A 27,945-nucleotide genomic window follows, 5' to 3' on the forward strand; every position below is an offset into this window, starting at 1 on the left:
CACACGCCGCACTCCCTTCATGCCCCTTCATGGCCCCCTCACGCACTTTGTGCCCCTCCCCGCCACATGTGCTCCTCACTCCTTCCGCTGTCCCTGGCTCCCTCCATGCCCTCCAATGGGCCTCGTTTCCCTGACGCCCCCCTCACACACCTCGCTCACCGTGCCGTGCGCCCCTCACGCCCCCCCATGCGCCTCGCTCCCATCACGTCCCCCTCGCGCCCCCCCACGCGCCTTGCCTCCCTCATGCCCCTCCTCACGCCGTGCCCCCCCTCACGTGCCTTGCCTCCCTCACGCCCCCCGACATACCTCGCTACCCCCTCGTGCCCCCCCACATGCCATGCGCCCCTCGCCCCCTCGCGTCCCCCTCACACACCTCGCTCCCCGGGCCGTGCGCCCCTCACGCCCCCCATGCGCCTCGCTCCCATCATGTCCCCCTCATGCCCCCCTCACGTGCCTTGCCTCCCTCATGCCCCCCGACATACCTCGCTACCCCCTCGTGCCCCCCTCACGTGCCTTGCCTCCGTCACGCCCCCCGACATACCTCGCTACCCCCACGCCCCCCCCACATGCCATGCGCCCCTCGCCCCCTCGCGTCCCCCTCACACACCTCGCTCCGCGCGCCCTTCACGCCCCCCCAATGGGCCTCACTCCCATCACGTCCCCTTTGTGCCCCCCCGTGCACCTTGCCTCCCTCACGCCCCTCCTCACGCCTTGCTCCCATCACGTCCCCTTTGTGCCCCCCCCGTGCGCCTTGCCTCCCTCACGCCTTGCTCCCATCACATCCCCCTCGTGCCCCCCTCACACATCTCGTCTCCCTTACGCCCCCCTCACGTGCCATGCGCCCCTTGTGCCTCGCCTCCCTCACGCCCCCCTCACACACCTCGCTGCCCCCCTCACGCCGCCGACATCTCACCCCCTTGCACCCCCCACGTGCCATGCGCCCCTCGCGTCCCCCTCACCCACCTCGTCTCCCTTATGCCCCCCCTCACGTGCCATTCGCGCCTCGCCTCCCTCATGCCCCCTTCACACACCTCGCTGCCCCCCTCACGCCCCCTGACGTGCCTCGCCCCCTCGCACCCCCCCACGTGCCATGTGCCCCTCACGTCCCCCTCATGCGCCTCGCCCCCCTCATGCGCCTCATCCCCCGACACGCTGCGCTAGCCTCAAGGCCCCCAGCGCACCTTGTTCTCCTCACGCCCCCCCAAATACACCTCGCTACCCCCACCCCTCGCCGGCCCTTTCAGGCATGGAGATCACCCGCCATAAGTGACCAAAACCCCCGCCTCCGCCGTGCCCCACTGGGAACTGAGGTCGCTCGCCACGAGGGGCTGCCCCCGCCCTGCCCCGATCAGCCCTGTCGAGCATGGGGGTCATCCTCGAAAGGCACCCCCCCCACCTGCCCCAAGGAAATGGCCAACCCCCCCCCCCGCTAAGCTGCCCTACCCCCGAGCCCCCTCCCCACTTAGCTGCCCCCACACCCAGCTCTACGGGGAAAGGGGGGAGGCTGAATCAGGGAGTGGGTCAGGGCTGCCTCCTCTTCCCAGCCCCCTCCTTTTGCCCCAGGGTCAGGGGAGGGGGATGGAGACAGGAACCCGCCCCCCGCACAAAAATATCCAGCACCGTGGGGCATTTTGGGGCAGGTGGGATTGGGGGCAGGTGCCACCTGTGGTTAAAGACATTAAATCTGTACAGCAAACCTTGTTCCCCTCTTCCCCCCCCCATCCCTCCCTTCCGCCCCCCCACCCCCTCTCTCTCCCCTCTGTTCAACTCTCCAGCCGTCTGCCTGGCGGGCTGCAGCGAGGGGCACGGCTACTGCGAGCGGCCCGGGGAGTGCAAATGCCGGATCGGCTGGCAGGGGGGCCTGTGCGACGAGTGCGTCCGCTACCCGGGCTGCCTGCACGGCACCTGCAGCCAGCCCTGGCAGTGCAACTGCCGGGAGGGCTGGGGCGGCCTCTTCTGCAACCAGGACCTCAACTACTGCACCAACCACCGGCCCTGCCGGAACGGGGCCACCTGCACCAACACGGGCCAGGGCAGCTACACCTGCAGCTGCCGGGCCGGCTTCACGGGCGCCGGCTGCGAGATCGAGACCAACGAGTGCGACAGCAACCCCTGCAAGAGCGGCGGCAGCTGTGACGTCAGTATCCCCCTGCCCCCCCACTGCGGCCCCCCCCAGCCCCGCCCCGCAGCACCCCCCACCCCATGGCGACCCCCCCCCCAACCCCTGCAAGAGCGGGGGCAGCTGTGACGTCAGTATCCCCCCGCCCCCCCCACTGCGGCCCCCCCCAGCCCCGCCCTGCAGCACCCCCCACCCCATCACGACCCCCCCCAACCCCTGCAAGAGCGGCGGCAGCTGTGACGTCAGTATCCCCCCACCCTTGCACCCCACTGCAACCCCCAGCCCCGCTCCGCAGCACCCCCCACCCCATCGCGACCCCCCCGACCCCTGCAAGAGCGGCGGCAGCTGTGATGTCAGTATCCCCCCACCCTTGCACCCCATCGCAACCCCCCACCCCCGCCCCGCAGCACCCCCACCCCATCGCGACCCCTGCAAGAGCGGCAGCAGCTGTGACGTCAGTATCCCCCCGCGCTTGCACCCCACGGTGACCCCCAACCCCGCCCTGCAGCACCCCCCACCTCATCGCGACCCCCCCAACCCCTGCAAGAGCGGTGGCAGCTGTGACGTCAGTGTCCCCCCACCCTTGCACCCCCCTGCGATGCCCCTTGCCCCACAGCACCCCCAACCCCATCGTGACCCCCCCAACCCCTGCAAGAGCAGCGGCAGCCCCAACATCACTATCCCCCCACCCCCACACCCCACTGCAGCCCCACCCCACAGCAACCCCACCCCCATAGCAACCCCCTTCCCCCAAGCCCTGCAAGAGCAGAGGAAGCTGTGACGTCCGTATCCCCCCGCCCCGCTCCATGGCACCCCACCCTCATCGCTCTGTAGCCTCTGCACCCCACCGTAACCCCCCGGGACCCCTACCCTACCCCACACCACTGTAACCCCCCCAGATTCCACAGGGCCCCCAACCCCTTCAAGAATGAGGCGGCTGTGACATCTGTATCTCCCCTCCCTTGCCCCACGGCATCCCCCCACTGCACCCCCCCCCACTGCACCCTCCATTAACCCTCCCCCCGCTAGAATGGAGGCAGCCACAATGTCCGTATCACCCCCCCATTATCACCTCCCCCACCCCAATGTACCCCCAACTTGCCCCTCCACCACTAGATCGGCAGCAGCTGCAACATCAGCCTCCCCCTTATCTCCCCCACCCATCACCAGCAGCGGCGGGGGGGAGGGGGTGTCCATGGCCGTGCACAGCAGAGGACCTGGGCGCTGGCTGCTGGGAGGGGTGGTGGGGATGATGAGCCTTAACCCCCCTGCCCCTGCAATATGGGAGGCAGCGGCCACATCCGTCTAGGGGGCTAGATCCCCACCCGGTGTGGGTCAGTGCTCCTTCCCCCAGCCCCGGGGTCCGTGCAGCCTGGATGCTATGGTGGTGGGCGAAGCCATCGATGTCTCCTTTCCATGTGCAGGGAGCTGGGTGAGGGGGTATCACTGCATCTAGGAAACACCCCTCCGGAAAGATCCGGGGCTGGGGAGGGGTTGGCGGCTGTGAAAATGCCCCCTTCGTGCCCTGCAAAATGCCTCAGCTGTCCTGTAGGCCCTCTGTGCCCCCAGAGGAGCAGGGCCTTCCCGTAACTGCCCCCCCCCCCCGCAATGCAGCTGTCTCCAGTGGGTGCAGAGTTAACACAGAGGCAGGGTGGCCCAGTGATCAGAGCGCTGGCCTGGGGGAGGGGGGGACAAAGGCGAGTTCCAGTCTGGACCCTGGCCATCACAGCCTGAGATCTGAAGCGGGGGGGGGGGGGTCAAGGTGGCAGCTGGCCCAGCTGCACAGCAGAAGGCTCTCACGCCTGCAGAGTGAAGGCAGGTGCTGGGCAGAGGCAGAGGCAGGGATTCCCTTTCCTTCCCCTCTCCCGGTGCTGATCCACGGCGGGGAACTAAAAATAACGAGTCAGTGCCTGCCGGGGAGGCAGTCCCCCAACTCCTACACCTGCATGGGGTCCGCTGTCCCTCGTGCAAACTAGAGCCAGACACGCACCAACCCCCTGTGCCCCCCGAGCGTCCTAGCATAGCATATCAGGGTTGGAAGGGACCTCAGGAGGTCATCGAGTCCAACCCCCTGCTCAAAGCAGGACCAACCCCAACTAAATGATCTCAGCCAGGGCTTTGTCAAGCCGGGCCGTAAAAACCTCTAAAGAAGGAGATTCCCCCACCTCCCTAGGTAACCCATTCCAGGGCTTCCCCACCCTCCTAGTGAAATAGTGTTTCCGAATATCCAACCTAGACCTCCCCCACTGCAACTTGAGACCATTGCTCCTTGTTCTGCGCCCCGCTGTGCTCGCAGAATTCCCAAAGCCGCTGCTCCCAGAAGAACACGCCGGCTTACTGGGTCCACACTCCCACAGCACCGCTTAACGCCCAGCACTTCGCTTTGTCGGTAGAGAAAGCCAGGATCCGTCCATCAAACAGAGATTCGAATGGCTGTGAGCCGAAACAGAGGAAACCAAGGGAATCTACGCGTGGATCCCAGGGTTACCTATAAAATCAAGTCCGAACTCGTATACTAGAGCCTGCCCTTGATACAAGATGCCCTCTTGTCTAATAAGTCCTGCTCCCGTCAAAGTCCCCCCAAAAGGGGGTTGGACTAGATGACCTTCTGGGGTCCCTTCCAACCCTGATATTCTATGATTCTAAGTCCTTCTCCCCATGTTTTTCAACCAGGATGGCTGAGCTCCTCCTTTTGTGAGATCAAGCCTGGGGGCAGCTTGTCTCCCCCGATGTTGTTTCACCTGTAAAACAGCCCCCTCTCCCCCCGCGCTGTTCATCTCTTCCTGTTAATTTTCTCCTGAAGTCCCTGCAAGCTCTTCATGAGCAAATACACCCTCGTTGTAAGATACCCCAAGTTCAGCCCAAGAGAGAGGTCTCTATCTCCTGTCTGGTGGAGCCAGTTTCTGGGTCTCCTACCTGTAATGACAAGGCTTTGAGACCAGGATTTCCAATCGATATACGGATCTCCTTACATAGTATCCCCACGTACATTTCACAAAGCTGATCACGGGCTGTGTGACGGATGCGGGCTTCAGTTAGAGACCTCACAGGACTCTCTTTGGTAATCTAGTCTGTAAATACCAGGCCTAGGGCACCCCTAGAACCTATGTGCACCCCTGGGCCCTCTGCCCACTGGCAGGTGGTACGCCTGGTAGTGCAGACCCAAGGGTGGAGGGGTGTGTGCCAGGGAAGTCTCCTAGCAAGCACCTATCATTAGGGCCTCAATTCTGAGGCCCTGTCTTGGAGATTGCCCCCTACTGACCCATGTTCCCTGCATCACAGCGTCCCCTAGCACTGCGCTGGGGCATTGGGGTCAGCACTGACCACGAGGGGAGCGTTCCCCCTATTGAACTACCAGCCCAGCTTCCTGCTGTGCCCAGTTTCTCCAACCCCACGTGTTGTTTGAGATCATGGCTGCCTCTCTGAGCCTCTGAGGCAGCCTCACCAAACAGAGGCTGGAGGCTCGATTATTAGGCCCATAGGAACTGCCGGACCGGATCAGACCGGATCCCCATCTACCCCAATATCCCATCTTGAACAGCAGCCAGTCCCAGCTGTATCAGACGAAGGTGCAAGACACACCCCCTACTGGGCAATGATGGGATAACCTGCCCAGAGGGGAAGTTGCTTCCATGATCTGGGTTAGGTAGAGACTGGAGCGTGCGGGTTTAGCTCCTTTCCAAAACACTTCTGTCACATCATTCTGGATAGGCCCATTTTCTGCACCAATATCCAACCCTTGAGTCTGAATCCTGCCCAGCTCTTGACTTCAGTGGTGACAATAATCATGAGGCAGCGAGTTCCGCAGGCCAGTGGTGCTTTGTGTAATGATCTAGTCATCAGCTTTAAACGTGCTGCCTTGCAGCTCTTGTGTTAGGAGCCAGGGTGAAGAGCAGCCCCCGATCTACCATCTCCATCCTCTCTCTGAGTAAGTCTCCATTCTAAACTACACCCCCCCCCCCGGCCCCGTCAGCCTTCTCAATCTCTCTTGTTCTTGGGTCCGTGCAGTGCCCATCACAATGGGGTCCTGAGCAACGACAGGTGCTCCCATAGGACACCTAATAGCAATACTATTGTACAGCACGTGGCACAATGGGCTCTGGGCCAGGACTGGGTCCGGGGGTGTCGCTGCAACTAGGAAACACCCTTCCAAAAAGACTGTGGCCAGGAGCGTGGAATGAGGATTACCGTAACACACCTAATAAATATTAAGTAATGATATAGACCTCTAATGGTCTCCCTGCCTATCTCTGAAAACCCTGTGTGTCATTGCTGTGTTCCATGGTGTGACCTGAATGGAACACAGTTAGCCCAAGCCAGAATGTCCTTATATAATACACACTCAAATATTTTCTGCTGTTTCCCGTCTCATTCCTTTCATCACTTTAACCTTTTGCTTTTTCTGGCCACTGCTGCACATTTACTATTAGGTGTATTATGGGGGAATTAGAAGCCGCAATCAAGATGAGGGCCCTGTTGCGCTGGGCACTGCCCAGGCACGGAGTGACCGAGATCGGGGCCCCGTCGCGCCAGGTGCTGCCCAGACAGAGTGAGAGCCAATCCCTGTCCTGAAGAGCACAGTTGAAATAGACAGGACAGAGAGAGTTAGAATTATTCTCCTGATTTTACAGAAGGGAAACTGAGGCACAGAGGGGTTATTGATTGGTAAGGGACCTCTTTGGTCGTCTGGTTTAGCCTCCTGCATCAACGCTAGCCACTGAGGACTGAGGCTAGATCTACACACGGATTTTGTCCCGGTGTGGACAATGCCAGTTAGGGGTATGGTTTTGTTTTTTTAACCTGATGTAGTTATTCTGCATCAACCCATAGTGTGGAGTATTTATAGTGGGATAAATGTGCCTTATACCAGTGTAGCTTATTCCCTTCCTGTTTGGGTACAAGCATCTTTATCCCACTATAACTGCATCCGCTCTGGGGGTTGTACAGCTTTAACAAGACTAAGTTATCTATTAGGTGTATTATGATAGCACCTAAGATCCTCAGTCATGGACCAAAAGCCTCACCCCATTATGCCAGGCACTGTACATTTTATTGCTATTAGGTGTATTATGGTAGCGCCTAGGTACCCCAGGCATGGAGCAGGACCCCACTCTGTCAGGTGCTGTACTTATGTATTGCTATTAGGTGTATTACGGTAGCCCCTAGGAGCCCCAGTCATGTACTGAGCCCTCACTGTGCCGGGGGCTGTATAAAGGCAGAGCAAGAAGCCAGCCACTGCCCCAAATTGCTGCCAAGCGAAGTACTTGGAGCAGGACAATTTTTTGTGCATTCACAGAGCTTTAAGACTCAGGTCCTCAAAGGTACTGAGGTGCCTAATTCCTATGAGGGTTAGGAGTCTGCGTACCTCTGAGGACGTGGGCCTCAAGGAGTTGTCCAGGGGGTCTGCAGCCGAGCTGGGAATAGCGCGGTGACCACCCGAAGACGTAGAAATTAGGTTGATGTCATGACGGTGCTCAGGGGCGTGTGAAATCCACCGCTCTGCCCACCTCACCCCCCTGCGCTGGAAGAATGCTTCCGTCAGGCTAGCGACGGCCGCTCGGGGAGGTGGTTTTCCTATCCCCTTCCCGTCGCTTTCAGCTGCGGCTGCTCCGAAGCTCTTCCAGGACAGCCCCCGTAGCGTCGACAAGCCCCGAGCCTCGGCACTGCGTCTCCCCCAGAAGGCCAGCTTCCTTCTCCTGCCGAGGAGCCGGGATCTTCAGCGGTGTAATGTTCATAGCACCTGTCCGCATGAGCTCTCTGGATCCATTTGGTCCTCGTCCCCCCCCCCCCCCCCCCCCGGCCTCCCCCGCTGGTTACAGATTTAAATCTGTAACCTGTCGCTTCTTTCTCTCTCCCTCCCCCTGCCCCCAGGATCTGGAGAATGACTACAAGTGCACCTGCCCCCAGGGCTTCTACGGGAAGAACTGCGAGATCAGCGCCATGACCTGTGCCGACGGGCCCTGCTTCAACGGAGGCACCTGCGCCGAGAAGCCCACAGGCGGCTACACCTGCCACTGCCCTCTGGGCTACCACGGCTCCAACTGTGAGAAGAAGATCGACCGGTGCACCAATAACCCCTGTCTGAACAGTAAGGGCCACGCTGCTTTCTTCTCTCGGGGGGGGCGCGGGTGAAGGCCGCACGCAGGCCTGGGCATGACTGGGGGGGAACCTGTGTTTGCTGCGCCGTCCTGCTCTCTTCTCCTGAGCTTCTGGGCTGGCAGTGACAGAAAGCCATTGGGTGGGTCTCACCCCACTTAGCCAGGGCCCAGGGCTTCGCTGCAGGATGGCTTCCCCGGCAGCCCTGCTCTGAATGGGAAGTGGGCTGGAATCTCTACGCCATCCCCTGATGTTTCCCAGGGCGAGCCCAGAAAATCCCTGAATGGAGCGGAATAGATCCCCTGTATGCAGATCCCCAAGACACTAGAATATGCCTCTGCCCAAAGCAGAGGCATGGTGGGGATCGGGGTTCAATTCCCTGCTTTGCCGTTGATCTCCTGTGTGACGCTGAGAATGTCACTTAGACTGTGCCTCAGTTTCCCCATCTGCAAAACGGGGTAATAATCCTTCCATTGTCTATTTAGATTGTAAACTCTTAGGGCATGGCCTTCTCTACGTAGAGAACTATTCTGGGACAAGCCAGGCTTTGGATTTGAAATGTTAGCACTGTTCTGAAATAGCTTCCCATGTGGCTGCTCGCAATTAAGGAGACTGGGGCAAGGTTTAGGGCAGCAGTTTCTTGGCACCCCAAAGGATTGGGATGGGGGTGGGGGTTAGCCATCTCTCAGGCACACCCAGAGCAAGGGCCATCCTCCCTCAGTGGGCAGAGTTCAGTGGATCTCCCCCAGGGTACACCTGGGGGTCTGCAGTGGTCTTCCGGGGTACGTCAACTCATCTAGAGATTGGCCCAGTTTTACAACAGGCCACGTAAAAAGCGTTGGTGAAGTCAGTACAAACGGCAATTTCATTCCGACCACATGAGAGAGCCAGCAGTTGCCTAGAAGCCGTGGGCTGGGACACTTTGGTAATTTGATGTCTGATTTTTGCAAGCAAGTCGTTTTTAAGTGAGGTGTAATTTGGGGGTGCGCAAAACCAGGCAGACTCCTAAAAGGGGTGCAGTAGTCTGGAAAGGTGGAGTGCGGTGCACCAAGGTGGCTGGGGTTTTCCTGAGAGTGCCCCTGGAAAAGGGAGGGAAATACTTTCTGCCAAAAATTCAGAAAAGAAGCCCCCAAAAAGGACCGTTTTGGGGGGTGTTTCATTTGTTATCTCCCCTTTTTCTTTGGAGGGAGCTCTGAAGCCCCACCCCCCCAGAATATCTCACACCTTGATAAATTGAAAGATCTGTTTGATGAAAAATTACAACCAGTTTCTCCTGGTCCACCCCCTCCTTGCCGCCCACCTGATGTCTTTCCTGACACCTACATTAAGAGCTCTCTGGAGAGAGGACTGTATTTTGCGTGTCTGTACAGCACCTGACACAACTGGGGCCTGGTCCAGGGCTGGGGGGTGGGCCTGCCTCAACAGTACTCGAATACACCTAATAGCAACAAAAAATGCACCGTGTCTAAGGACTGAGTCTCCTAGCTGCTCCCGTAATACACTTAAATCACAATAAAAATGTACAGCACCTGGCACAATTGGGTCCTGGTCAATGACTGGGATGCCTAGGAGCTACCATAATACACCTAATAGCAATAAAAATGTTCTATACCTGGCAGCATTGAGTCCTGGTCCATGACTGAAGCTCCCAGCTGCTACTGTAATACGTGTAATTACAATAGAAACATACAGCACCCAACACAATGGGCCATGACAGGCTCCTAGGTGCTACCGTAATACGCCTAATAGCCATAAAAATTTACAGCCCTTGGCCCAATAGGGACCCTCCTTGGCTGGGGCTCCTAAGTGCTCCCATCATAGAAGCAGCAGTCCTATGCCGCACGTTGGAGAGGAGTCGCTTAGTAGGTAATGTGGTCTAGTGGACAGAGCACTGGACTGGGCCTCTGGAGACCTAGGTTCTAGTCCCACTTCTGCTGTTGCCTTGCTGCGTGTCCTTGGGCAAGTGCCTGTCCTCACTCTGTGCCTCAGTTTCCCCTCCCACACTTCAGAGACTCCAAGGCCGGAAGGCACCATTGTGATCATCTTTCACTGACCTCCTGTATAACCTAGGCCCTAGGACTGCCCTGAATTAGTTCTTAGAATCATAGAAGATCAGGATTGGAAGAGACCTCAGGAGGTTACCTCGTCCATCCCCCTGCTCAAAGCAGGACCAACCCCAACTAAATCATCCCCGCCAGGGCTTTGTCAAGCCAGGGCTTAAAAACCTCTAAGGATGGAGATTCCACCGCCTCCCTAGGGAACCCATTCCAGTGCTTCACCCCCGTCCCCCAGTGAAATAGTTTTCCCTAATATCCAACCTAGACCTCCCCCACTGCAACTTGAGACCATGGCTCCTTGTTCTGTCCTCTGCCACCGCTGAGAACAGTCGAGCTCCATCCTCTTTGGACCCCCCTTCAGGTAGTTGAAGGCTGCTATCAAATCCCCCCTCACTCTTCTCTTCTGCAGACTAAACAAGCCCATTTCCCTCAGCCTCTCCTCATAAGTCATGTGTTCCAGGCCCCTGATGCTTTACGTTGCCCTCCGCTGGACTCTCTCCAGTTTGTCCACATCCTTTCTGTAGCGGGGGGGCCCAAACTGAATGCAATACTCCAGATGTGGCTTCAGCGGTGCCAAACAGAGGGGAATAATCACTTCCCTCGATCGGCTGGCAATGCTCCTACTAATGCAGCTCAAAATGCCGTTAGCCTTCTTGGCTACAAGGGCACACTGCTGACTCATATCCAGCTTCTTGTCCACTGTAATGCCTAGGTCCTTTTCTGCAGAACTGCTGCCGAGCCATTCGGTCCCTAGTCTGTAGCGGTGCATGGGATTCTTCCGTCCTAAGTGCAGGACTCTGCGCTTGTTCTTGTTGAACCTCATCAGATTTCTGGTTTGAACTAGAGCAGATCTTCTAGGGGAAAAGAAAAATCCAGTCTTGATTGGTGTATTTGATCGTCAGCTCTTTGGGGCAGGGGCTGTCTCTCTGTCTGGGCAGCGCCCGGCACAATGCAGCCTGTAGCTGGTGCTGGAATTCTGCTGGTAGGTTGAAGTTGAACAGCCCCAGTCGGCAAGAATCGTTCCAAAAGTTAGCACTAACCTTCCGAAAGGGGGATCTCAAAGAGGGCGAGGAAGCTCGTCAAAAAGGCCCTGAAGTCTAATGTGGCAAATGCTTAGACGGGAAGCTGCTTATACATACGGAGGAGAGTCCCAAGGGGCAAACAAGCTATACGTGAAAGAGACCCCCCCTCCCCGGGAGCTGAGAGCCACTCTGGGCTCTTCCTGACTCTGGCGTGACTGGGAAAGTAAGGATCCAGCAAGCCAAATTGTGCCCTTGCTTGTTTACTCAGTCCAGGATCTCTCTGGAGGTGTGGCACAGAAGGATGGTGGTAAATGGCAAATGGGTCAGAGAAAAGCCATGAGAATCATCAGGTATCAGAGGGGTAGCCATGTTAGTCTGGATCTGTAAAAGCGGTAAAGAGTCCTGTGGCACCTTATAGATTAACAGACGTATTGGAGCAGAAGCTTTCGTGGGTAAACACCCACTTCGTCAGATGCATGACATGTGTCAGGTGCCACAGGACTCTTTGCCAAGAATGATCAAGGGATTGGGAAGCCTTCTAGTGAGAGACTTAAAGAACTCAATCTCTTTAGCTTAACAAAGAGAAGGTGACATGACCCCAGCCTAGCCGTAACCACATGGCGAATAAGAATTTGATCCTGGGCTCTTCAGTCTGGCAGAGGAAGGTCAAACATGATCCAGTGGTTGGAAGCTGAAGCTAGACCAATTCAGGCTGGAAATGAAGTGTCAATTTTTAACTGTGAGAGTGATTAACCATGGGAACAACTTGCTGAGGGAGACAGTGGGGTCTTCCTTGCTGGCAATTTTTGAATCAAGGCTGGATTTTTGTTTTAAAAGACGGGCTCGAGTTCAAACAGGAATTAATTCAGTGACGTCCTATGGCCTGTGCTACACAGGGGAGCAAGATGATCGCAATGGGCCCTTTTGGCCTTGGCATCTGAGGCCCTATGAATGAGAAGCACTGCGACAGAATTCTATCCCCTGGCATAAGGGGCATGGCTGGGGAGAAGCACAGCTGGCTGGGGATTCTCCCTTGGCGGGGGCTTGGCCAATGACTGTAAGTTACCGCAGCCTTGGAGCTGCTCTAACTTCTGCTGGGGATCAGCCAGCCCCAAGATCTGGAGCTGGGAGTGGGGGTTGTAAATAGAGCAGCATCCAGCCATTCTTCTCTTTTTCCTCCTGCACTGTGCTCAGATTCAGCCCTGTGTTAGGGCTCAGTGCCCTCAAATTCTGCTCTCATGTACACCCAGGCATTGCACAGGGGTAACCAGGAGCAGCATTTGCTCCAGTGCTGGGAACAGAGCTAACCCTTCCTTTGATGGTGGTGATGAGATGCCGATTCAGGAGCTGGACTAGAATCCGGCTAATCCAGCAACCAGGAATGAGAAGTAGCAAAACCAGAGAGGTTGCTCTGGGGGCTCAGAAGGGACTGATCTGGGACCCAAGCAGTTACACCAGTGCCAATAAGGACCCAGTGTGAAATGCCCTGGATTTATAGCCCAAAGCAGGATCAGGCACCGTATCAGGCTCTACTAATAATCATTCCCCTTAGCTCTTTCCGTCATCTGATCTCAAAGCACTTTATAAAGAAGGTTGGTATCATTATCCTCATTTTACAGATGGGGAAACTGAGGCACAGAGCAATTGCAAAAGGAACTGATTTGCCTGTCACCCAGCAAGCAGAGCTGGAACCAGAACACAAGACTCTAGAGTCCCTAGGCCACACGACCATTTAACATTATAATTAGCCTTGCAGTAGCACCGAGGAGCCCCAGTCATGACCCTGGCCCCTATTGTGCTAAGCACTGTACATTTTGATTGCTATTAGGTATATTACTGGAATGCCTAGGGCCACCCCCTCCCGGTCATAGCCCAGGGCTCCATTGTGCCAGGTGCTGTATATTTTTGCTGCTGTTGGGTGTATTACGGTAATGGCTAGGTGTCCCAGGACCCCATTGTGCCAGGCGCTTTACAGACATGGAACAAAACACAGTCTCTGCCCTTAATCACATCCTGCTCTGCGGTGAGCTGGGATCACAGTAACAATTACCTTTGTGTCTCCAGCTCCCTGTCACTTGTGTGGCTGGGGGAGCCAATGCCAGGAGAGATTTTTCTCGTTGCTCCTGGGGGTGCCGTCCGGCTGTGACCTGCGGATCCCAGGGGGTTGTCTGGCTGTGGCTTGCGGATCCTGGCACTGTCTGGGTGTTGCCTGCAAGTCCCTGGTGGGGGTTTGTCTGGCTGTATTCTACCCAAGGCAGCACTCCACGCCAGTCCTTTAAAAATAGAAGTGCTTGTATTACATCCGTGGTGCCTCGTTAACCAGTGATACTCATTGCTGCAGGATGCTGGGGCCAGATCCGCAGGTGGTACGAAACAGTGTCGCTCCATTGGAGACAATGGGGCCAGATCCCCTCTTGGTGTAAATCGGCATTGCTCAGTGGAGCTGTGCCGGTTTACATCAGCCGAGGCTCCGGCCTGGACAGTTCAGCAAGAGGCAGGGGCATGTTTGGTGGCGGATGACTCTGAAGGTTTTTGTGCTTTAGGGTGCAATCAGGTCACTTTCCCAGGGGTGGGCTGCCAAGGGAGAGGCGAAGATTCCTCTTCTCCCAGTGGGATGTTACGGCCTAATTAGGTGGCAATGGGGTGAATCGGGGCAGGGGTTAGACCCCATCTGCCCTCGGTTACAGGAAGGAACGGGGCGGGACAGCACTTCCTGGGTCCTTACACTGCAGCTTCCCACTCCTTTGGGAAGGAGCAAACCCTCCCCTCAAAGCCAGGGAAGCGGCGGGCTGGTTGGCTGGAGGGGTGTTGGTGGGTGAAGTGGGATCCTTCCCCTCCAGCTGGCTCAGATGGGGCGGCCGTTTGGCAGTGTGCTCAGTGCGCAGGACACGGGAATCCACTTGGCATGAACTGGGCTCCCTTGTGGGCAACACGACTCCTGAGCCAGAGCTTCCCGCCAGAGAGGGCAGATGGGGCAGGCTGTGGGGGGGCAGGGGAAGGGGGGGGAAGCTCATACATTTTGTGGGGGAAATTTCGGCTCAGGCAGTGGACTGGAACTCAGGACTCCTGGGTTCTGTTCCCAGCCCCGGCGCCTGCGGGACTTGGGTGAGTCGCTAACCGTTCTTCCTGTTCCCTCCCTCTGATCGGGGAAAGCAGCTCGCCTGAGATCTGGGTCTAATGTCTGTGTACCAGGCCCAGACCCTAGACGGGAGAGCGAGTTCACCTAGTCTGGCCTCCCGTGGAGCACGGGCCCTTTGGACCCCTGGAGTTGACCCCGATAGCTCTCGTGAGACTGATTCATTTCAGGCCTCGGGAGGCCGAAGGCAGAGCCCAGGAGAGTCCGAGGTGCCCACAGTGCCCGGGTCCCTGCCGGGGGGGGGAATGGTCTGGGTGGGAGGTGCCCGGGGTGGGTGGCGGCACTCCATGTTCCAAGCGCAACGGGGCCCTGATCCCGGATTGGAGCTAGAAGAGTCTGACCCTGGGGCATCCATGGTCCTGCCCCCTGCCTTTGGCCCCATGCCCGTGCCCGTGCCTGCCAAATCTATCCCAGGCTCGGCCGGGGCCGGGCCACCCCCCTGACTCGCTCCGTCGCTTCCTCCTAGGTGGCCTCTGCCTGGACGTGGGCCGCCGGGTGCTCTGCAAGTGCCGGCCGGGCTTCGCCGGCACCCGCTGCGAGCGCAACGTTGACGACTGCGCCTGCAACCCCTGCGTCAACGGCGGCACCTGCCTGGACGGGGCCAACAGCTACAGCTGCTCCTGCACCCTGGGCTACGGCGGCAAGGACTGCAGCGTGCGTGTGGACGCCTGCGGCTCCAGCCCATGCCTCAACAGCGGCACCTGCTACGCCCACTTCTCCGGCCACGTCTGCGAGTGCTCCGCCGGCTACATGGGCCCCAGCTGCGAGTTCAAGGTGCAGAGCCCCACCCCGGCCAGCAGCCGGCGGCTGGCGGTCGACGACCCCTTCCCGATGGCCCTGGCCGTCTCCTTCGCCCTGGGGCTGGTGACCCTGGCCCTGGGGGTGTGCGCAGCCCTGGCGGTGCTGCGGCAGATGAGGCAGGGCCGCAAGGTGGTGAAGGGCACCGTGCGGAATGACCTGGACACCATCAACAACCTGAAGGAGAGGGAAGGGTTCCTCGTTGCACCCGGGCGGTTCAAGGTGCCCAACAAGGAGCCCAAGTTTGGCAGTGACGGCCTCCGGGACAAGTTCAACTGCAAGCGGAAGCTGCTGGATCTCAGCGGGGACGCCGCCTGCAAGAAGAAGCCGGAGAAGTAAGTGACCTGGGAGCTCCTTTCCCTTGCATCTCCCGGCGGGTCTGGGCCCAGCTCCCCTTCCCCCGGTTGGTGCTTGCGGGTTCTGCGTTCGCTGGAATCAGCGCGGCGACTCCGGCTTGGTGCGGGGCAGGCGTCGGCGAATCGGTGCAAATCAGGGGGTGCGGTGCGGTTGTTGGCAAGTCAAGGCGTGATGTCTGAAACCAGTGGGGCGGGCGGCGGCAATCTGCGTGATTTCTGAAATCAGCCAGCCATTCGGCGCATGAATTTCTGAAAGCCGCGGAGGCGATGCAGTGCGTGGTTTCAGAAGCCGGCGTGCTTCAGCACCTGCATTGCCATCGCTGGCCACCCAATGGCTGGTTTCAGAGCAGCCACCGTGGTCGTCTGTATCCGCAAAAAGAGCAGGAGGACTTGGGGCACCTTAGAGACGAACCCATTTATTTGAGCATAAGCTTTCGTGAGCTACCGCCCACTTCATCGGATGCATGTAGTGGAAAATACAGTGGGGAGATTTGAATTGGAATTAATTTGCAAACTGGATACAGTTAACTTAGGCTTGAATAAAGCCTGGGAGTGGATGGGTCATTACACAAAGTAAAACTATTTCCCCATGTTTATTTCCCCCTCCCCTGCTGTTCCTCAGGCGTTCTTGTCAACTGCTGGAAATGGCCCACCTTGATTATCACTACGAAAGGTTTCCCCCTCCCCCCCACCCCGCACTCCTGCTGGTAATAGCTCACCTTACCTGATCACTCTCGTTATGGTGTGTATGAAACATGTATGTGTATGGTGTGTATGAAACATTGTTTCATGTTCTCTGTGTCTATAAAATCTCCCCACTGTATTTTCCACTGAATGCATCCGATGAAGTGAGCTGAAGCTCACGAAAGCTCATGCTCAAATAAATTGGTTAGTCTCTAAGGTGCCACAAGTCCTCCTTTTCTTTTGGCAACTCAGTGCAATTCAGTGGCCATGCTGCAGTTGCTGGCCATTTGGGGTGGATTTCCAGATATCTTCACAGACATCAGTCATTCACCATGCTCCAAAGCCTGGCGCTCAGAATGGCTGGGTGCTCCCAACTCGAGCTGAAATAAAGGGGCGGTCCAGGTGGTCAGCACTTCTGTTAATCAGGATCTAGCGGCCTGAGTCAAATCCAGCCCTGGTGTAAGAGGGCTCAGCTTCCGCTGATGTCAATGAGAGTTGCACCAGGACAGAATCTTGCACTATGTCCCTCTGGCGTGCTCAGCTGGAATCGGGGCAGGGAATCGGGCACTGCAGATCTCCGTGGGGTGTTCTCTGCAGTGTAGGGTGGTGATTCAGTATTTGCACTGCAGGCCAGTGCAGATCTTGATTGCAGTGCGCTGATTTCACTGCCTTGTGCAATCAGCATGGCACTGCACTCAGTGGAATCACTCCACTGCATTTGAGATCTGCACTGGCATACTGACTGCAGTGCCCTATTGATTGACTGGCCCGTGAATTCAGTCCCTTGCCATTCGGATCTCTGCCCCGTGGGGGCTGAAATCGGCACGCAGCAGCGAAGTCCTCCCCCTGTTGCAACTCTGCACATTGCGGGGCCGTCTGGTGCATGGGGAATCACCTGCAGAGTTTGCAACTGGGGCTGAGGGCTCTCCGGGCAGATGAGACGTTTGTAATGAACATGGGGGAATTTTGCCTATCGGTTCTAGCAGCCGTGGAAGGTCTCAGGCCATGTAAAAAGAGTTGGTCTATGTATACAAATTATAACTGACATTTAGAGCAAGGCGTGGGGGTTTTCTGTCTGGTGAAGGAGTGCATCTGAATGGCCTCACCGCAGCTCTGTCCTGGGCAGCAGTATTGACGGGATGAGACGGGGGAAAGCAAAATGATAAGCTGGCGCTCAGGACGAGCTGCTTGAATCTGAGATCCGCTGGGCCGGGACTGGGCTTCATAATGGATGGGGTGCGAGTGCGGATTAAAATCCCGCTGGACACAGGCTTGGAGAATGCGTGGTATAGAGGGACCCTGCACTTGCTAAGGGATGTGGATTGAATGGGGCTTAAATATCAGGCATAGTAGTTAAGAGATGTTAGAAGCCCATCAAGTCAATTGCTGCTCTGAGAGCACCCCCCATCACTCCTTGAGCGCAAGGAGAATCCCTAGTAGTGGTATAGGGGTCTATGACACACAGCAGAGCTGTTCTGATTCCAGCCAGTCGAAAGCGGCAGCATCTGCGCAATCTGCATCCTTGAGTGTGTTTCAGCCCTGCCCCCTGCTGGATGCAATCGGAGCTGCCCAGCCGTGGGTCATAAACCCTCTAGTGCATGCAGAGCGTCTCCTTTAGGCCGAGCAGCGCAGAGGGGCAGGGGCAGAGCTGGGCTTGTGGAGCAGGAGGGTCCGAGCTGCGTGCCTGTGAAGGTCCAAGCGTGAAGCTTTGATGCTCCCACGAGGCTGTAACCAGACAGGGGTTTACTTGGCAGACTTGCTGGAATTACATGGCCGAGAAGAACAGCGGCACGGGTTCTTGTGTATTGCCTGGGAATGACAAGGAAGCAGGTCCTTTCCCAGCCACTGTGGCCAAACGACCCCAGCTCCTGCTAGTCTAAGAGTCCCGATTCAACCCGCAAGGGGAAGGCAGGCTGGCCTGGAACACAGGAGACCTGGGTTCATTTCCTGCCTCTGAGTTGCTCCAGACAAATCAGTGGCAGTCGCCATGGGCCTCGGTTTACCTGCGGGATAGCAATGCTCCCCTGCCTCCTGGGGGCGCTGCGACCCTCCATCCATCAACGCTGGCAGGTTGGCCGCTGTATCGGACTGAGAGAGATGTGAATCCTTGATCCTGATGCTTAGGGGCACTGGATCTAAAATAAGTGGCAGCATTGGAGTGTCTCCCCCATATCCCTGAACCCCTCTCTGTGGGCCCTGAGCAGCAGGAGGGCTTGTGTGCTGAGCTCGTTGGGGCTTTGCTCCTCTGGGAAAGGTATGTTCAAAGCCAAACGCTTTGGGTTTGTCCCAGCCAAGGTTTCTCTGCCACCTTGTAGCCCTGGGGGAGGGGGGGAGAGACTGCCGCTGGGCTGCATCTCCTTGTATCTCCTCGGCAGTAGCCTGTGGCCTGTGCCACTGGCGGTCGTAGCCACGTGCGATGCAGCGACAGAGGGAATTGCTGGGGCCGGGAGCCGCAGGAGGAGTGGGGCAGCTTGGCTGTGCCAGTGGGGGTTACCCGGCTGCTCCCCCATATTGGCAGCAGGCACCAGATGGGTGGCCAGGGGCAGTTTGTGTGCCCAGCCTCCATGACGGGATTCTGCCCTCTGCTAGCAGAAAGTATAAGGCAGGGGGTCCCCCGGGATGCAGGGTGGAGATGATGGATGCTGGACGGCTGAGCCCCAGAAGGCGCAACACCATCAGATGTTTGAGCAGCTTTGTCTGCCGAAGCACGGAGCAGGGATGTTTAAGAAAGGGAGCATTGTGCAGTGGGACCCTGGGGTTCTATCTATCTATCTATCCCCTGGGGTGGGGAGTGGGGTCTAGTGGTTAGAGCAGGGGGGCTGGGAATCAGAGCTCCTGGGTTCTCTTCTGCCTCTGAGTCCCCGGTTGATGGTGTTCAAGTCACGTTCTTCGCATGTCCCAGTTTCCTGTCTGTACAGTGGGGCCAGGGGGTGCTCAAAGGGCGTTTGTGACCGGGTGCCTAGAGAGCATGGGTGAGGCGCCTGGAGCTGGCCTCGAGCCAGCCCCCAAAGCAGCGTCTTGCTAGGGGCCTGATGGGACACCAGCCCCGCCACCCCCGGTGGTTCCCTGTCAGCTTTGGACCAGCCCTCCACGGAGGCCAGCCTCTCTCCATCAGCACCTGGCTCCGGGGGCTGAGCTGATGCCCGTGGTTTGTTCCTGTGCGTCTCTAAGCAGCGTGTGAGCTACGTGGCTCTCTGGGGCTACGCAGGCAGCCGGGCTGGGGCTTGCTCGTTGGGACGGCCTGGGATCGGCATTCTCTGCAGGCCTAGAATTCATCTCCCCCCGGAGCTGGCTCCGTTCCTCCTCCAGCCATGCTGCAAAGACCGAGCGTTCGGGGCACACAGTGAGTTTTAGCGGGGGTGCTTTATTTCCGTTGAAGCGTCCCCTAAGGAGCCCCCCCACCAGGCTTCCCTGGGGTACCCAGGGCTGTGCGGCACCTCGCTACTACTCATGCTTAGTGCGAGGGAGCATTGTCAGGGCCTGCCGGGGCTCAAGTCCCCGACTCCGCCGGCCAGTGGCAACTCAAGCGCTTGCCGTCCCTCTGCAGGTCCCTGTGCTCAGCCCTGAGCCCTCCGCGCACCCCCCTGGAGAGTCCAGCCCCCAGTCCGCTGGACACTTGCAGTATTTACAGCTCCTCTGCTCCCAAAGAAACAGGTCGTCCCAGCTTGCTGGTTCCGCCTCGGTTCTCTGCGCCGCTCCACACACTAGGGCTGCCAGGTGTCCGGTTTTTGACTGGAAAGTCCAGTCGAAAAGGGCACCTGACCGTGTCCAGTCAGAAACAACCGACCGGACACCCAAAGTCCGGTTACTGCCTGCCGGGGCGCCGGAACAGCTGGGGTCGAGGAAGCGGATGACAGGCAGGGAGGTGCTGCGAGAGGATCATGGCACAGAGCCAACAGTGGGGGGCAGCAAGTGGCCAAGCCACCACAATCCTCCCCCCAGTGTGCGCCCGCCGCCGGAGCCACCCTCTCCGGCTCTTCCAGCGGCAGCCACCTCGGCGGTGGCAGCAACCCCAGGGATGGACAGCGAGAGTGCGCCCAGGAGCAGCACCCCCACCCTCCCACTGCCAGCTCCCACCATGCCTGGGTGAGTAGCTGGGTCAGGGCGCGCCCTCCCCGCACACCTGCTGTGCCCCCTGCCTGGAGCCCGGGCCAGCCCGCGGGGAAGGGGGTTCCCACTGCCAGCTCCCACCTTGCATGGGTGAGTAGCTGGGTCAGGGCATGCCCTCCCTGCGCACCTGCTGTGCCCAGTGCCCGGGCCAGCTTGCAGGGAAGGGGGTTCCCACTCAGCCCTGGCAGGAGGATCCCTGCTCCCCCAGGTGCAGGGGCTCCACTGGCCCCCTGGCAGGGAGAGCAGGCTGCAAGCAGTGTTTCACCTCGCTTTTGACCCTGCGCGCACAGCCTGGAGCCGCTGTGTCCCCAGCCATCCCCTGCGGCTGCAAAACCCCACACACTCAATGGGGCCAGCTTGGCTCTAAGCCTCACCCCTCCTTGCCAGGCATGCACCCTGCCCGAGCAACCCTCCCCCTCCCGCCGTAGGATCTAGAGCCAGCTCCCCTCCCTCTCATTTCCCCAGGAGAAACACGAAGACCACAATCTCCCCCCCCGCCCCCCAAAATCCCAACAGCCTGGAATTACTATGTGCTGCATCTTGGCCTCTGGTGTGTATATGTGTCTGTGGGCGTCAGTATTGGATCTTATTTAAAGCTCTAACTTTTTGAGGACCCTTTTTTTTTGGGGGGGGGGACACTGGAGATTTAGCTCAGTAGAGTCAGTATCTCTCCTTCTCCCTGCATTCGTCCCTCCTCCCTCCCTGATGCATCTTAAAGAGGGTCCTAAATACCCGCTGCCTGATTGGGGTTATTTACGGGACTTGCCTCCTTGAGCCATGGACCTTTTCTCTGTCCAGCACTGAGATCTCGGTCGAGAGGAACGGTTCACTGGATCGAAGTGCGGTTTTGGTGAAGGTGAGACTCAGGCACTGGCTCTTTGAATAGAGGAGGGGGCAAGACTGGACTTTTCAGCCAAAATGAAAATGCAGCCTGCCAAAGTTCATGTTTTGCTTTCGTTGTACGGAGGGGAGAGGGGGAATCAGAGCAGGCTTCTGTGGCTGAAATGCATTTTCTGCTTGGATATTTCATGCTGCACAGTGCCTTGTGTAGGTTTCAGAGGGGTGGCGTGTTAGTCTGTATCAGCAAAAACGAGGAGTCCTTGGGGTACCTTAGAGACAAACACATTTATTTGGGCATAAGCTTTCGTGGGCTAAAACCCACTTCATCAGATGCATGGAGTGAAAAATACAGTAAGCAGTGTGTGTGTGTGTGTGTGTGTGTGTGTGTGTGTATGTATATGTATATGTATATGTATGTATATATATATAAAAAGATGGGAGTTGCCTTACCAAGTGGAGGGTCAGTGCTAACGAGGCCAATTCAGTTAGGGTGGATGTGGCCCATTCCCAACAGTTGACAAGAAGGGTGAATATCAAGAGAGGGAAAATTACTTTTGTAGTGCTAACAAGGCCAACGCAATCAAGGTGGACGTCGCCCGTTTCCAACAGTTGACAAGAAGGTGTGAGTATCAGCAGAGGGAAAATTACTTTTTGTAGTGACCCATCCACTCTCAGTCTTTATTCAGGCCTAATTTGATGGTGTCCAGTTTGCAAATTAATTCCAGTTCCGCAGTTTCTCGTTGAAGTCTGTTTTTGAAGTTTTTTTGGTTGAAGAATTGCCACTTTTAAGTCTGTTATTGAGTGTCCAGGGAGAGTGAAGTGCTCTCCTACTGGTTTTTGAATGTTACAATTCTTGATGTCTGATTTGTGTCCAGTACGAAGTATGGGGCCAGTACCCTGTGTAGTAACTATCAGTATCCCAGCAGTTCTCTGTTGAAGGGTTGTTGTGAGAGCAGTCTCTTCCCTCTTCTTTGCTCTAGCATCTCTGGTTCGGTGCAGTGTTAGGGATGTAGGTAATGGTACTTATTGCAACAGTTGTGAGCAACTTCTTGACACTTCCCAGACAAATATTGCATAGGGTGACCAGCTGCCCTGATTTTATAGGGATAGCCCTGAGATTTGGGGCTTTGTCTTCTATAGGCACTTATTAAACCTCCCTCTCCTGTTCTGATTTTTCACACTTGCTGTCTGGTCGCCCCACTATTGCAGCAAATCTTCACCTCCCTCCTTTCCTCAGACCGTGTTGTGATAATGGTTAAGATTGAAAGAGGGGTAGGAGGGAACGTGTCATTTTCCTCAGTAATACCTGCTTTGGGGCTTAGGTGGTGGTGGTTTGATTGATTGGAGGGGAGAGAAGTGAGCGGGGGCGGGTCCTCAGGGGAGGGGGCGGAGGAGGGGGAAGGGCCTTGGGGGCAGAGCAGGGGCGTCCGGTTTGGGAAAGTTGGCAACTCTACCCCACCCGTCCCCTGGGCCGATGTTCTGTGAAACCGAGTATACGTTTATTTAGCAAACCTAGAGGCTCAAGGAGCAGCAAGTGGAAGAATCGGAAACAAAACCGCTACGCTTCAAATAAAATCACAAGGTGTAGTCTGTAGCCTAGACGTAATTACCAAGCTACTCTCCTGGCTAATAACATTGGGCTCACTAGTGCTTGTGAGAGAACTGTGTGGCCAGTTGGCCTCCTTGGTGAAGGATCCAGGGGGTCCCCCTGCCACCCCTAGATATACAGACCCATCCTTCGTCCTTATTTGGGAACAGAGCCCCCCCCCCCATACCCCGTGCTAATCGTTCCTTGCTGTAGATTTCCTCTCTTGTCGATTTCGCAATCTCTTGATTAGCCTTAGTACGCAAACTGGCCCCCATAGTGAGGCCTAGATTCCAAGGCCACCGTGGTCATCTGGGCTGGCCTCCTGTATCGGACGGGCCAGAGAAATGCCCCACAATAATTCCGAGAGCAGATCGTTTAGAAAAACATCCCGGCTTGATTTAAACATCGCCGGTGGCGGCGAATCCACCCTGCCCCTTGGGTTAATTACTCTCACCGCCAAAAGTGTAAGCCTTGTGTCCAGCCTGTGTACGACGCACAAGACACATGGCCGGACAGGGACATAGGAACCGGTTACCTCCTCCCTGAAAGGAACATCTCCGAGGTACATCACCCCCCTGGCGCCCTCCCTTCACTCCAAGACATTAAGAGCGTAATTTCCAGTATAGCTACATAATGCCATAAATATTATCCTTGCGTATATCTGGCAATGACTTCGATGCCCAATAGGTTACTGGCTATTGGCAGAGACTCACACGCCACCCTCTGGTGAATTATTAGGCATGTATCCACCCCAGAGGATTAGGGTTGTCAATTTTGGTTGGACATATTCCTGGAGGTTTCATCACATGACATCATCTTTAATTAAAAGATTCATTTCTAATTGCTGGAGACTCCAGGGCAATCCTGGAGGGTTGGCCACCTTAGCTGTGGCCAGGATCGGGGCTGGAGGGTGTGTGTCTTGCATTGCGGGCTGGGATTGGGGGCTGAAGGGGTGGGGGTGGGGGCTGTCGTGTTATGGACCGGGATTGGGGTTGGAGTGGGTGGACATTGTGTTGTGGGCTGGGATAAGGGGCTGGAGGAGGTCTGTGTTGTGTAGTGGGCTGGGATTGGGAGCTGGAGGGTTTGTGTTGTGTTGCGGGCCAGGATCAGGGCAGGATAGGGTTGCCAACTGCCTAATTGCACCAACCCAAATACACTTGTCCCGCCCCCTGCCCCAGCCCTTCCCCAAGGCCCCACCCCCGCTCACTCCAGCCCCCTCCCTCCGTCGCTCACTCTCCCCCACCCTCACTTTCTCCAGGCTGGGGAAGGGGTTTGGGTGCCGGAGGGGGTGCGGGATCTGTGCTGGAGGGTAGGGTTGAGAGGTTCAGAAAGTGCTGGGCGTTCCTAGCTGAGCCTAGGGCATGGAGTTAGGTTGTGGGAGGGAGTGAGGGGTGCGGGAGTGGGTGAGAGGCATGTGAGAGAGTTTGGGTGCAGGAGGGTGCTCAGGGCTGGTGCAGGGGGGTTGGGGTGTGGGAAGGGGCATGGGAGACAGGCTCTGGGAGGGAGTTTGGGTGTGTGGAGGGGCTCAGGGATGGGGCAGGGGGTTTGGGTGCAGGAGGTGATGAGGGGTGCAGGCTCCGGCCGGGCAGTGCTTATGTTGGTTAGCTCCTGGAAGCGGTGACTGGTCTGGCAGCAGCTCCTTGGCTCAGGGGCGGCCAGGTGGCTGTGCACGCTGACCCTGCCTGCAGGCACCACCCCCGCAGCTCCCATTGGCTGTGGTTCCCTGTTCAGGGGCGCCATTGCAGATTTTTGGGGGGGGAAGGGCGGCAACTTTAACTGCGATACCAGGGGCTACTTAGGCACCTGAAAACTCTAGGGTTTTTTTTTCAGATAATAATTTAGAAATTAGCTGATAGGAGTACTGTATCTAATTCTTATATATAAAAAAAGAGAATTCAACAAATATTAGACCCACTCAGCTCTAATACTAACATGTTCTCACGTCTTGTGTCAAGTCACTTAAGGGACACTGGTTAGGTTTAAAATTTGAGTCTATATTCTTACTTTGCTACGAACTCTTGAATACAACCATTGAAACAATTGCAGAAAAATCTTGATGACTTTCTGTCGCTTTTTTGCAGTTCACCAAGCTTGGAACAGATAGTTTAACTTTTGAAACATCCTCCTCGGGCAAGGCCCCGTGGGGTTTATACGGCACCTGCTTGGGGCTCTAGGGCTGTTACCTCACTACAAATAATAAGACTTGCAACTGACCTTAAACAGGAGTGAAAATGACACTTTCAACTATCAGAGGGGTGGCCGTGTTAGTCTGGATCTGTAAAAGCGGCAGAGAGTCCTGTGGCACCTTATAGACTAATACACGTATTGAAGCATAAGCTTTCGTGGGTGAATACCCACTTCGTCAGATGCATGTAGTGGAAATTTCCAGAGGCAGGTACAAATATGCAAGCAAGAATCAGGCTCAGGCTAACGAGGTTAATTCAATCAGGGAAGATGAGGTCCTTTTCTAGCAGTTGAGGTGCGAACACTAAGGGAGGAGAAACTGCTTGTGTAGTTGGCAAGCCAGTCACTGTCTTTGTTTAATCCTCAGCTGATGGTGTCAAATTTGCAGATGAACTGAAGCTCGGCAGTTTCTCTTTGAAGTCTGGCCCTGAAGTTTTTTTGCTGCACGATGGCGACCTTTACATCTGCTAGTGTGTGTGCAGGGAGGTTGAAGTGGTGTCCTACAGGTTTTTGTATATTGCCATTCCTAATGTCTGACTTGTGTCCATTTATCCTTTTACGTAGGGACGCTTTCAAGTCACTTTCACAGTGTTGCCCATCCCAAATGTGCAAAACTTATGAATCAGGTGCACCAAAAATCACGAGATTGGCTTTAAAATCATGAGATGATGATGTAAAAATAAGGGCTTTGGGGTTCTTTTTATTGGCCTCCTGCTGTTCGACCCTGTAGGGTGCCCTGGGGTTGCATTTTGAAGCTTTCTCTGCAGCCACGAGGGCTAGAAACTTCATTTTTCTTTAAGAATGAAGGCTGCAATCATCATGTCTCCCCTGGACTCCAGGAGCTGGGGCTTTAAGGAGACTCCATGACAAAATCACGAGAGTTGGCACCATTCCTTTCACTTTTGTTTTAAGGCTCGTTGCTTTCCAGAAGGCTCTTAACCACAGCACTCCAGTGACCGAACTGCCGTTCTCCCAGGAGAATATTTAAAACCAAACACCAAGAAAATCCCACATTTTGAAGTTGAGGGAAAAAAAGGGAGACTTCTGAGGTACGTCAGGGCCACTGTAGGCAGGAAAGGAAAATAAACAAGCACAGGAGCTCTGGGCAGCTCTTCCACTTGAAAGAAAGTTGGAGGGTCAAATCTTCTAGTCCTTATGCCAGTAAAACTTCTAGGGCCATGGGCACCTCCACCCACAGAGATTAACGTGAGCTCAAGAACTATCCATTTTACAGTTAAATATCGGAGCCATCTCTCCTCCAGGGCTACATATTTTACACGCATTGGCTCAGGGATGACATTTTCTGGCATATTCTGAACAGGGCTGAGCACACAGGTGGTGCCCAGTGAATAATACAAAGCATGACCATAATTGTCGACTTTATGGACTCGGTGGATGTAGTTGTTCTTTGTGCTGGAATTGGCCTGGATACAGGTGAAACCGAAGTTTCCTGTAAGCCAGGCGGCCGTGAAGCAGCCTATTTAGAGCCGCACAGGTGCTCAGGAAACCCGCCGGGTCAGGGGAGGGGCAGCCCGAACTCAACTCCGCCCCACCCCCTGCCCCCGGAGACCTGCCATGGCTGGGGTGCCCTGGCCCCAACTCAGCCCCGGACCTGCCGTGGCTACCCCATCCCGGCCCAAACCCAGCCCCGGAGCTGCGGTGACGGGGAGAGGTGACTCCCCCCCAGCCCAGCCCAGGTGCTGCTGCGGGGAGAAAGAACTGGGGGGGGAGTCCTCTCTCCCTGCTGTAGCCCCAGAGCACCCTGCTGCACCCCAAACTGCTCATCCCTGGCCCTACCCCAGAGCCTGCACCCCCAGCCGGAGTCCTGACCCCTCTACCCCACCCCTTTGCCTGAGCCCCTCATCCCCACCCCAGAGCCCGCACCCCCAGCTGGAGCCCTCACTCCCCCACATCCCAACCCTGTGCCCCAGCCCTGAGCCCCTCATCCCCACCCCCACCCCAGAGCCCGCACCCCCAGCTGGAGCCCTCAGCCCCCCACATTTCAACCCTCTGCCCCAGCCCTGAGCCCCTCATCCCCACTCCAGAGCCCTCAACCCTAGCTGAAGCCCTCAGCCCCCCACATCCCAACCCTCTGCCCCAGCCCTGAGTTCCTCATCCCTGGCCCCACCCCAGAGCCTGCACTCCCAGGTGGAGCCCTCACACCCCTGCACCCCAACCCTGTGCCCCAGCCCTGAGCCCCTCATCCCCACTCCAGAGCCCTCACCCCTAGCTGAAGCCCTCAGCCCCCCACATCCCAACCCTCTGCCCCAGCCCTGAGTTCCTCATCCCCGGCCCCACCCCAGAGCCTGCACCCCCAGTCGGAGCCCCCACCCCAAACCCTCTGTCTCAGCCCTGAGCCCCTCATCCCCAGCCCCACCCCAGAGCCTGCACCCCCAGCCGGAGCCCTCACCCTGTCCCCCAACCCTCTGCCCCACCCCTGAGCCCCTCATTCCCGCCCCCACCCCAGAGCCCGCACTGCCAGGTGGAGCCCTCACACCCCTGCACCCCAACCCTGTGCCCCAGCCCTGGGTCCCCTCCCACACTCCGAACCCCTCGGCCCCACCCCTGCCCCATGAATTTTGTTAGGTGCACCAATATGGAGGTGATGTGGCACACAGGGCCGTGTCGCACCTTACCTCCATATTGGTGCACCTAACAAAATTCACCCTGCACATGGGTGGGGAAAAGTTCGAGGGAACCCTGGCTGAAACCCTAAGAATTTGAGGCATAAACCCCTCCGATCCTGATATGACACTTTCCGATTCCTTCCTTTTCTCCAACACCGAACAGAAAATGACCAAACAAACTAAACTGCACAATTGCACGGCAGCCGATTGCTCTGCATCCCAGCCTGGGTCAGAACCGGCCGCCTCTTGGGAGCTGAGCAATCTCTTTCCACCAGACGCGCCTTCTCCAGCCTTCCTGACCTCTGGGCTGCTTTTCAGGCTGTCGAGC

The 27,945-nt window shown here is 56.9% G+C and overlaps 1 protein-coding gene across 2 annotated transcripts in view; it reads left to right on the forward strand.

The window, feature by feature from the left end:
* The window catches only part of DLL3 (delta like canonical Notch ligand 3), a 258,608-nt gene that overhangs the window by 52,872 nt on the left and 177,791 nt on the right, over positions 1–27,945 (forward strand). For both annotated transcript variants that reach the window (XM_073321919.1, XM_073321918.2), the window contains exons 5-7: positions 1,776–2,137; positions 7,991–8,207; positions 14,897–15,563. In XM_073321919.1, the coding sequence (XP_073178020.1) occupies positions 1,776–2,137; positions 7,991–8,207; positions 14,897–15,563 (1,246 nt within the window). The remainder of the gene's footprint in view (positions 1–1,775; positions 2,138–7,990; positions 8,208–14,896; positions 15,564–27,945) is intronic.

The sequence above is a fragment of the Lepidochelys kempii genome, chromosome 23, assembly GCF_965140285.1.
Source record: "Lepidochelys kempii isolate rLepKem1 chromosome 23, rLepKem1.hap1, whole genome shotgun sequence".
Taxonomy (NCBI): Eukaryota; Metazoa; Chordata; order Testudines; family Cheloniidae; genus Lepidochelys; species Lepidochelys kempii.